Source organism: Hoplias malabaricus, chromosome 3 (genome assembly GCF_029633855.1).
Source record: "Hoplias malabaricus isolate fHopMal1 chromosome 3, fHopMal1.hap1, whole genome shotgun sequence".
NCBI lineage: Eukaryota > Metazoa > Chordata > Actinopteri > Characiformes > Erythrinidae > Hoplias > Hoplias malabaricus.
In genome coordinates this window covers 35,085,648-35,097,683 of record NC_089802.1, presented here as the reverse complement: position 1 = coordinate 35,097,683, position 12,036 = coordinate 35,085,648, and the positions used below count along the sequence as shown (strand labels likewise).

The 12,036-nt window shown below is 38.7% G+C and overlaps 1 protein-coding gene across 11 annotated transcripts in view; it reads right to left on the bottom strand.

Moving 5' to 3' along the window:
- pcdh15b (protocadherin-related 15b) overlaps nucleotides 1-12,036 on the bottom strand; it is a 323,490-nt gene that overhangs the window by 199,757 nt on the left and 111,697 nt on the right. For all 11 annotated transcript variants that reach the window (XM_066663505.1, XM_066663496.1, XM_066663499.1 and 8 more), the window contains one exon: nucleotides 3,655-3,763. In XM_066663505.1, the coding sequence (XP_066519602.1) occupies nucleotides 3,655-3,763 (109 nt within the window). The remainder of the gene's footprint in view (nucleotides 1-3,654; nucleotides 3,764-12,036) is intronic.

Below are 12,036 nucleotides of genomic sequence, written 5' to 3'. Positions count from 1 at the left end.
AACAAAGATTTTCTAAAATCAGATTTAAGTTTTTCAGGGTTAGAGAAAGATCATCTCTTTATAAAATGCTCTAGGTCACATGGGCCTCTCTTAATGAGACAGCCGAGATTGTTCTGAACATTTTGATATAAAACCTGTGGGCAATATATTATAATACAAGTACTTTAAAGGTGAATTTCAGAAAATGTCCTTACACCTCAAAGGGTTAATGTGGAGTCTTTGATGCAGTAACAGCCCCTATTCTTCTCAGAAGGCTTTAGATTTGACATTAGAACTTTGTTGGGAAGATTTGACAGTTGCCACATGGGTATTACTGAAATCAGGTTCTGCTGCGTTCTGCTGGATGCTGTCAAATGTCAATATGACGAATGGCGGTCCGGCAAAACTAGGTTTGATAGTTTCTCTTTGCTCTTGCTGTTGGTGGCTCCTGGCAACTCAACACTTGCAAATACTTCCAATTCTATACACGTACATACCCATTTTCGTAGTAGCAAAACATTAAAACAGCAGTAATTTCAACATAATAATAAATAAATAAATAATTAGGCTTGATTGGTAGAATTAACATTTAAATGAGTGTTATTATTATTAATAGTAGTATAAGTATTATGTTTATTGTTGCACATTGCTTGTTAGTATTATTATTGTTTATATAATACTATATAATGTTCCATTTATAACGTCACACTGCTTTTATGGTTCTGTCACACCTTTGTCCTGTTGTGTCTGTTTTCCCCAGTGTCTGTTTTGTTATTGTTTGTGTCTCCGCCCTTGTCCCGCCTTGTTCCTCCTCCTCGTTGTCTCATTTGTAATCCTGCCTCCTTGTTGTCTGTTCCAGGTGTCCCTTGTCTGTGTCTGTGTTCCTTTATGTCTCTTCCTGTTTGTTGGACATTCCAACTTTGTTTTGTGTTCTCTGGTCTGTCTGTCTTGTCTATTTCTCATGCCCTCCAAGTCAGTCTTTGTATCTCTTTTGTCTCTTATCTGTTTGTGTGTGTTCATGTTTAGTCTGCTTTAGTTCTTCCATGTTTAGTTCTATGTTTGGTTCTCTGTCTAGTTTCAGTCTGTTTAGGTCTCTGTTCAGTTGTCTCTGTCTAGGTTTGACTTCCTATCTCTATGTCTAGGTTTAGTCTGTTTAAGCTCTCTCTGTTTAGATTTCTGTTTAGCTGTATCTGTCCAGTTCCCTGTCAGTCCAGTTCCCTGTCTATCTGTCTAAGCCCCTCTGTCCAGATCATCTGGTTCAAGTCTCTCTGTGTCAGTCTTTCTTTGTTTAAGTATACTGTCTCTTGTGTTTCAATAGAGTCACTGTGTTTTAGCAAGTGCGTCCACCTCCGTCAGTCTGCCATGATCCTGACAGGTTCACTTTAAACACAAAAAATTGCTTTAATTAAATCAGTTGTATTTACTTTTTTTTAATAATTTGTGACAAATCTGACATAACTTTATGCGCCCACCTGAAGTGATGAAAATAGCGTATTGCACTTGTTTTTGAGAGAAGAGCAGGTAGGACAAGGTTGCAGTGCAAACATATTTATACGCTAAAAATGGGTTCAAAATGTCAGTCACAGACATGTTAATTTCTGTCTATCAAATTAACAAATGGCAGTCCATGCACTATGCTTTACAACAATGATTAAAATGCAGCAACACACAGCGTTATGTCTCAGCACAGCCACAAAATTTGAGCTCTGGGTGTTTGTGTCTTAAAGAAAACATTAGCTTTTGTTCAGCTATGTGAATGCTGAACTATAAAGCGCCTGTATTTCATTCACCTCTCTGATTTTTGTGCCAGCAGGCTGGAATATTTCTCATTGGCTAACCTGTGGGTATGCTGGACCACTCCACCCCCTTCCTCTAAGTTTGATGTTTCATTGCTGGGTCTCATCTCAGAGCTCAGTAGGAGGGCATGTATTCCCCTTCTGCTGCACCCATCTGAAAATCCCTGTTTCCTCTCAAGAAAGGGTCTGACACACCAGGATTAAATAGAGATGCCAGCAAGCAAAGGACCAAGGCTTTCTGAATTAGCCCTTTGTACTCCAACAGTATAATACACAGTCAAAACATTGCAAAAACCTGTGGGTGTCAAAATGTTGCTTTCATGACTGATGGCAGAGGCACGAATCCAGCGCAGAGTGACAGTTTCAAAATGAGGTTTACCCAGAATATGTGATCAACAGGTGCAATAAGACATGCTGCCACAGTGTGCAATCAGATTTAATCCTCTTATTCTTGGTCAAAACTTTGTAGAAATCTGCTTGGTCAATGTTTCCACTGCAATAAAGGGTATTAATAGAGATTATATGACTCTTTGCTGCAGTAACAGCCTCTATTTTCTCAGAAGGTTTTAGATTTGACATTAGAATTATGCTGGAAGATTTGATGTTGGACACAAGAGCATTACTGAGGTCAGGTTCTGCTGCATTCTGCTACTCCAAATCACCCCCAAGCTATTGGATGGAGCTCCATTTTACCAGACAAAATAGTTCTGCTTCACAACCCATTGCTGGGGGTGTGGGTGGGGGGTGTTGAAAGAATTGTATAAGATTCAGTAAATATTATTTGGACTGTTTTAATTAGTTTAAATGTATCCTGCAAAACTGTCTTTTTCTGGTGGCAGAAGATTATTTTGCTTGTTTTGAGAAATGAGACAGGTAACTTCAGTCATTTAAAAATACAGACTGAAATCAGCAAAACGTTCTGCTAAATTATAAAGATTTTAAATCCTACCATTTTTACCTATTTTAATATTAGTTAAAGTTTAATGTCTTTAAGGCAGTTTACACACCTGCATGCTTTAGTCTGGTTAATTGGACTCACTCTAGGTGTGGCTCATTTGGGCGCATGAAAACAGCATTCGCACTCAGACATGGACAAAAACAATCATACTGAGACTCTTCGGAGGAGGTGGTCTGGGTCTGGTCTCAAACAGTAGTGATTTGTGCACTGGATGCCCCAGAGTACAAGTGAGCAGTCCAACTTACAAGCACATTGGGCAGTCGAACTGTTCCCATGTGGTCAACACTAGTACAGCATGGTAATTCTTAGTACTTAGGTCCACAGAACATTTTATTTTTCTTCTGTTTTAATGAAGCCTGGAGGGGTAAACGAAAATAAATAACTGCATGTTTGTCAAAACTGGTATAACACAATTTTATGGCTCACTTCATTAGAAGAAAATAAAAATCAGGAAGGAAAAAATATATACATTTTTTATTAGCCCAATTTGTCCAAGTGATGCTTTTTTTATTTTTTGTAAGTTTTTGGTGTGTACAAGAGGCAGAAAAAAATAATGTGGGACTTGATCTCAGGAACATACTTTCAACTTTCATACTTTCATGCGTTTCAGGGCTTTGATATCAGAGCTCATACTCGTTAAAGTTTAGCCCTTAACAGAACAGAAATATGCACTAGTCCAGAATAAGGGTGTGAAAAACCAAATCAGGAGGAAAACCAAATTTTCATAAAATGTGCCATAGTTTTCAACTTCCAAATATTTTATTTTATTCTAATAATTTGTCTAATAAACATGTAGTTGTGAAGTAAAATATGCACAAGTATGTTCCCTATAAATGATTTGTCAATCTCACGACAAAAATGAACAAAACTGAATCCAGTTTCCATAAATATGTTCCACACTACAGCCTAATAATGACGTACCAATGAGGATGGAGTAGATGATGCCAGGCCGATCAGAAGGAGGCTGGATGTTCCTGTCTTGATCCACAGCCTGAATGGGAGGGGTCACGTTCACTGGGTTTGCCCGGCTCTGTTGGAAACAGAGGAGATAAAGAGGCTCATTTTGTTGGTTCCAGCCATTAAACAAGACACTCTGCATATTTTTTCCCATCCAGCTGAGATGACAGGCCACAACAGGAAGTCACCAGTGTTCAAAACTTTTTTTCCTATTTGTTGCAAAGGTCTGTCAACACCTTTGATTTGAACAGCAGCAACAAGGACATTAAGGCACTGTGCTGTCATATTTCCAAGGCTGAGTGGCTAACACATGCAAGACTGCTGCAAAATGTCACGAAAAAAATTAATACAATAAAATTTTAAAAAATGATTTAAAAAGCTAGACTACATTGACAGAATACAAGCATGTGAATTTCTCCAGAAAGCCAGTGCTAACATTTGTGATGTAATATAAATCATAAAAGCAAAAAGAATACACCACAAACTGAAATTCTAACAGAAAGATGGTAACATTTAATTGAAAAAAGTGCATTACAGGATTGAAGAAACATTAAAAAAAGGGAATTAAAATGGCACAGAGATAATAGAGGTAGGCAGCAAGAGCACCTCAGGTGTCCCATCCTTTAACCCCAACTTGGCAATTCCGTTTTATGCAAATTAATTTCATTGCAGTCAAAACCAAATCCTCAAGGCTCCACGTAGATCAATAACATCAACTTTCACTCTGTTTAGTAGTGATGGAAAAACACTCTTCTTTTACCACAGCTTGCTCAATTGTACCTGGTAGAATAGTTTGAATATGGACATCAATACTATCGTTAGAGGGAATTGTGGACCACTCTTTACGGGACTGCTTTACTTCAACCACATTAGAGGGCTTTCAAGCATAAACAGCCTGTTTAAAAGTCCTGCCACAGCACCTCAACTGTGCTCAAGTCAGGCTACACAATAACCATAATTAAGTCTCTTTTCAGTCTTTCAAATGTGAACTTGCTCTTATACTTTGAGTTGTTGTCTTCCTGCCTAACCCAATTACACTTGAGCTGCACAACTGCCCATGTTCTTCTGCATGATTGTTTGGTACAGAGCAGAATAGTCGACTGTGTAAATTATGGAAAAGCTCTGATGCAGCAAGGCATCCCCTACACACAACTACCACGAGGTTTCATTGGCATAATCATCTCAATGTGGAATGACCTGTTTGTTTATTCCAAGCCTAAAGGGTTACACTTTCTGTAGTGGTGTCTATTGTCTGAAAAGCAAACTCTGGCTGCATCCAGATGAAACTCCATACTATAGATATAGGACTCACCTTATGCTCCGGTGATGTTTTACATCACAAATAATAAACTAAAATCAGAAACCTTACCTAGTTTAATAATGTTGGATGATCCAATTAACTGTGTAGAACCTCAGGGTTCTCTTTATGTGACTGTGTTCATCGTGTGATTACATTTTTATCAATGCTGAAACCAAAAAAAAAACGTTCTTAATGTGTGTAAACATTTTCGTTTCTTATTGGCTGCTCTCAGTTTGGGGCCAGTATATAGAGCAATGTTTTCAGCTGTTCACTTGGTAAAATCAGCCATGAGGGGCCGGCCCCAGACTCAATAAATAAAGAATGCTAGTACTGAGCTTTACACAATGGGTACAAGGAGATACTGTAATTCCTATATTTCAAAAGCAAAATATTAGTTATGAAAACAATCAAGTTGCTTCATAGTGACATCTAGTGTGGCCAGGCCATTTCTTCAAGATGTCTTTGCAAACTGTGGGACAAGATCTTAGTGGGACAAGGTCTCAGGTTAGTGGAAATATTCAGATATGGTTTTATAGAAATTTAGAGAAAACTGAGGTCTGAGGCTCTTACTGTGATTTTACTGGAGTCCCAGAGCCACTTTGAAGGAATGTCTTTGCATACATGAGAACCTGCATTCACATTCCTGAACTGTAGACATTGAACAGTAACACTGGAGCCAAAAGCCTCATTCTCTCTCTCTCTCTCTCTCTCTCTCTCTCTCTCTCTCTCTCTCTCTCTCTCTCTCTCTCTCTCTCTCTCTCTCTCTCTCTCTCTCTCTCTCTCTCTCTCTCTCTCTCTCTCTCTCTCTCTCTGTGCTCTTCTGCATGGCTGTGTGGAATCACAAACTCCAGGTCTCAACCAGAAGTAAATAAGCAGCTCATCTATAATTCAGCCTGCCCTCTGAAAACCTAAAATGACACCCATTAAAGAGAGAAAGTGAGGGTGAACCATGGGATAACTGTGGGGGAAAAAAAAAGAAAAGAAATGAAGCTTTTAAGAAAGCTCCTGTGCATGTCAGCGACAGGCAGGCTTCCCTGCTAATCCTCAGTGTTAAGCACAGCCCAAGACAGCTGCAGCTGTGTCATATTCTTGAGCAAGTTGAGCATTAGTGACATACGCTGACCACCAAATTCCCTGACAAGCTTAAGTGGGAACTTAATGCTGGGAGGTGCTGGAGACCACTGGGGTATGGCCAGTGTGAAAAGCAGAGGGTTTAATAAGCTGGTTATGTTTGAAGTACCATTGTTGGAGGGGGTGAGCATGGGTTTTTTTGCGATAATAATATTCTGGACAAAAGAAAAAAAAAGAAAAATATTTGATACATTTTAAGCGCATTCTATTGCAACAAAATAAATGCTAATATTGTATTTAAATATAATCATAAATTATCAAACATTCTGTAGAAAACAACAAAACAAAAGATATGTACATTTTTGGTTATTTTATTAAAAAAATAGCAATTTACCAAGATTCTGATATTGTATAATATAAATATTGTAACAAATAAATCTACTGCACTCATGGCATTTTTGACTCACACTCAACTGGGTGATTCTGCTTGAGGTGGTGAAACAGATTAGTTGTGTTTCCCTGTTTTGTTGTTACAGGCTTCTTGTGCATCTTTCAATAGCTGCATTCCAAAGCCTAGGCAGTCTCTGTTCTGAGTGATTTCACGGATGCAACAGACGTATTCTTCATGGCCCTCAGTTACCCACAATTCTCTGCCCAAATTATCTTATTTGTCTCTATACCATGTTTAATTAATAAGCTTATTGGTATGTAACAGTATGAAAGCATATTGTTGCTGTCATCTCCCAAAATAGCAACTTTATATTTCAATGAAAGTCAATGTAAAAAGATTTCATTCAGAGTAATTTTGGAGCGTTACTATTGGTCATTTCTTCACGAAACATGAGGTGATGGACAGCTGCTGTGTTCAAATGATGTAGTAAAATAAAAATGGACAAAAATGGAGATACGTGTAGTATGTTATTTTTAATCCCTGTTGAAATGTATATATTTAAAATTGAAGTTTCAGGGTTTAAGGTTGAATTATTATTCAGGGTTTAAGGTTGAGTTTTTATACTATTTTTTAATTAGCACTATCTAGCAGGATAGAGTCCCGATCCAGGTGACTGTCTGTGAGGAGTTTGGTGTGTCCGCCGGGTGCTCTGGTTTCCTCTCATGGTCCAAAAACACACATTGGTAGGTGGATTGGCGACTCAGTGTCCGTAGGTGTGAGAGAGTGTGTACCTAGCCACTGGAATGCATCACGCTGCAATGCCAGTCTCAAAGCCCAGATAAATAGGGAGGGTTGTGTCAGGAAGGGCATCTGGCATAAAACTGTGCCAGTTCGATGGTGCACATCATGGTTGATCCGCTGTGGCGACCCCTGACAGGAGGGAGCAGCCGTAAGATAACGTTGCAGGATAACATTAATAAGCAAATGCAATCTTAACTTTAACTTACAGTCACATTAGTGCCTCTAGGCAGATAAGACCTTTCAGGCCTTTTCACGAAGCAGCCTCCTTAGACCATTCCATTTGGGTGACCTAGGTTTTTTATTTATTTATTTATTTATTTTATGCATTTGGCAGACACTTTTATCCAAAGCGACTTACAAAAGAGGATCTAACATTCGAACTACAGCACAATTTATACAAAATACCTTACATTAAGTGCAGTATGCCAGGAAGTAATAAGTGCATTAAAGAAAGACATTCAGTACAAAAAATACTCTCGGAAGAGCTGGGTTTTCAATGATTTCTTGAATGCAGAGAGGGTTTCTGTTGCTCTGATAGTGCTTGGAAGCTCGTTTCACCAGCGTGGTACCAGAGATGAGAATAGCCTCAACTGACCTGTACGGGGGGTTGGACCTAGGTTGATAATAAGGAGTCTTCATAGGACAGTCCTACCAAGAATACACGCTTCATCGGCCGCAGAATAGGCTTTAAAATGCAGCTAATTACCATGTTTTATATATCTGATATTCTGTAACAAAACCCATTCCACAACTTCAAAACCAATAGTGCCAACTGGCGGTAGCTTGTTTGCCTGCTGGCCACATTTGTGAATAGAGGGCTGAATTTGTGTGTGGATCAGGTGAAATGAGAAAGGAATGTCTCAAAATCCAAAAACCCAAGAAAGGAAATGAAGAAAAATATGTCACAGAAAAATGGTGAATGACTTGAATCACAAATGCAGATTCAACCGTTTATAAATAAACTTTGAGTGCTCATTTTCACATAAAATTATGAAATAACCAAAAACACATTTATAAATTTAACTTTATTTTTACAAATTGCAAAATGTGAGACACAGACTGGGATATATTTATTTGTGAATAGTGAAACATATGTGATTTCTGTCTAGCTGGAATATGATTTTCACATTTGTCAGGTATTCTGAGACAAATTCAGTCCATATGACTCTGTTTTCAAACCAGTCACACGGTTTGTCACAAGCCACTCCTGAGGGTCAAAAACTATTTAAAAGTTATGCATAGCAAGATGCTTTTTTTAACATTCAAATTAAAATTCTATGGGTTTATAAACACAACATATCAATTCCAAGTGAGCATCCAAGGAACCCCAAGAATGTGATATCACAATATGTGGTTCCCAAAGGTTTTGGTTTATTGTGAACTGTGTTAGATACTGAGTGTATCCCTCTTTATTCTGCTCTTAACACATTAACATCCTTTGACTTCATCTGCTTGAAAACACAGAAATCTGATCTGAAATGAATGTACACAGTGAAGGAATGATGATGCCTGGAAGCCACCAGCTCTGTCTGCTGTGTCTCCAAGTTCAACAGCAGCAGCTGATCTCAGAACAGCCAAGATAAAATTTATCTCTCCAAGGTGCTGTGTAATCCCCAGTCCCTACAATTACAAAGCCTGCTGTAAATCACACATCCCACCGAGTCCTCCAGCTCCAGATTGGCCATGATATCCCCTCAATCACTCATTATCTACAAAAAACACCGGGTAGGTACAGTCGGGACAGAGTGTGATATACTGTTCAAAAGTGCCTGGAGTCATAGTCTGAACACAAGTTCAGTTCAGCACCAGCTAAGGTTTGGATGGAACATAGCGATTACATGAAGACAAGTGTCTTTGCTTTTCTCGTTACATGGCTTGTAAGGAAATGCTCTTTGATTTGGTTTGGTGTGAGGAATGAACACAAGAATAAAGAGACAAAACAAGCAATTCTGAATGGGGGTTTTCCCCTAATCTATTTCTCAATGAACGATAAATCCTTAGTGGAAAAATCGCTCAAATTAATCTTTACCAATGTTGTCCCCTTGAGGTAAGCACTTCTGACAGTGAAGCTGGGTAATAAGGCCTAAGCCACAAACTTATGTCCGCCCTAAGCAGCTGAGAGATGACACATTTGCTGCTCCATTTAAACCTAAGTGTACGCCCCTCGATGCCAGATTGGTTCAGCTGTGTGAGGAAAGGGAGAGCTAAAAAGTAATTTGTAGAGCTGCAAAAAATGTGTATTCTGCTTGTCAATATTTCACATCAAATCAACATATACATAATGGGTTAAAGGGAAGGTCTAAAAATTGTGGGGAAACAATTTGTAGCACATTCGATAATGCAGTTAGCTGTCTCCTTAGTTTGGAGCCTTTTTCACCTTAAGTAATCTGAAACCACAGAAATAAGCTCGCAAATATCGAAAATCTGAATTTTGTAAAAAGTGGATGAAATATACACTACGCAGCATGATAGCACTACAGGCAGTGTTGCATCCACACAGCTCCAGAATCCTAGGGTTGTGAGGTCAATCCCTGCCTCAGGTCCCTTACAGCTAACAGTTTGTTTTCCCTGTGTTAGCATTGGTTTCTTCCGATTGTTCTGTTGCTGTTGTTTTTTTTTTTCCAATCCAAATCCAGATGTTGCTTTGTGGACTGCTAAATGTCCAGAGATATGAATGTAGTGTGTTATACCCTGTGATGTTCACTACAGGTTAAACCAGCGTTTCTCAAAGTGTGGGGCGCACCCCACTAGTGGGGCATGTAGGTATTGCAGGTGGAGTGCAAGGAATCTGAAGAAATGAGCAGTACTTTACTAATGAGCCTGTCTTTATTAATGCATTTTTGTTTTGCCTATAAAACTTACTCAGTAAAAAGCACTCACTCACAATGGATGCATTAATATCCCTTAAGCATACTAAAAGAACATTAGATAGGAGACCAGAAAAACGTAGCTTGCCTGAAACCAATGCTTTTATTCGCAAACCTTTATTTTGAAAATGCAGCACTGGTCAGACACAGGGGCTTCTTTCAGCCTTAGTTAAGACACATGTTCAAATATAAAGCTGCTACAATTATCAGCTTCACTAGTCTCCAATTCACCCTCAGAGTCTGGTTTATAACGTTAATTTTTACCAGCTCTGGGCTTGACGTCAGTAACGAGAGCACAACAGATAACAATAACGGCTAATTACAGTAATGAAAGTAGCTTGTACATAACTGTTAGGAAAACAGAGGAGGTTCTGAGTTAGTTAATGTTAATATTAGCTGTGTTCAGATTATGAGAAAGCGCTCCAAGCATGCAGCAAGTCTCTGGCCTTGTCCCAAACTGCACACTGCTGCACTGAATAGTTATGTCAGTGGTTACGACACATCTTCCATTTACCGTATAAAGCCTTGTTTCGACTTAAGTTGTTTTGCGTCATAAACGTTGTAACGCGAACTTCATGTTTGGTATGCACGGCGGAAGAATACACGGTTACGCGGCTCGAGATAGTTAGGGAGGGGAGTTACTGTGCTGAACAAGTGGTCAACGTGGGTGAGACAGGATTGTATGTACGTATGTTCCGACTTACAACATTGAACCGTTCCTACGTCGCGTCGTAAACGGATTTTCGGTGTAAGTTGAGGACCCCCTGTGTGTATGTGTGTGTGTATATATATATATATATATATATATATATATATATATATATATATATATATATATATATATATATATATATATATACACACACAGACCTGTCATTTTAGTGTGGGAGGTTTCATGGCTACATTGTGGGACCAGCCTGGTGGCCAATCTTCATTAATTGCACATTGCACCAGTAAGACCATGTGCATCCAATGGTTCAAACATTGCATCCTGGTTTGATGAACATGAAAGTGAAGTTGAACATCTCCCATGGCCTGCACAGTCACCAGATCTAAATATTATTGAGCCACTTTGGGGTGTTTTGGAGGAGAGAGTCAGGAAACGTTTTCCTCCACCAGCATCACGTAGTGACCTGGCCACTATCCTGCAAGAACAATGGCTTAAAATCCCTCTGACCACTGTGCAGGACTTGTATATGTCATTCCCAAGACAAATTGACGCTGTATTGGCCGCAGAAGGAGGCCCTACACCATACTAATAAATTATTGTGGTCTAAAACCAGGTGTTTCACTTTCATTGTCCCCCTGTGTATATATATATATATATACACACACACACATACCACCCTTAGCAGTGCTTTCTGTAGTGTGGTATGAAAAGTTCCATAGTGTGTTGTTTGGGACACAGCCTCACTCTCTAATGTTAATGTTAATCAAATGCTGTTCCTCAACATTATAAATGCAGTATTTTACATTCTTATCTACATAGGAATAAGCTTATAGCTAATATTTTGGGGTGGGCTTTGACTCAGCAAATATGTCTCCCACGATTATCAAACTCACTCCTATGTCTGTGCACCTGCCTTTGCTCATTTTGCACAGATAGAAAAGTGAGAAACCTTTTCTGTATTTTTGAACATTGATGTCAATGTTGTACCTGGTGTTATAATGTTAAGCTACTGATTTAGAGATATAAGCTGATGTTATCTAAATTTGAAAATAAAATTTGAATGAATACATAGGTGTAATTTTATAGGTCTTCAGGCATCAGCACCATTTATCTGTTGCATATAGACATTTTTGACACTGAAGTTACCTTCTTATTTGAGTTCTAATTTCCTGAACTGTTTTATTCTCTATAATGTCAATGAGGAACTTCTTAAAGTGGCATAAAATATTTTTTAATAACCTGCCAA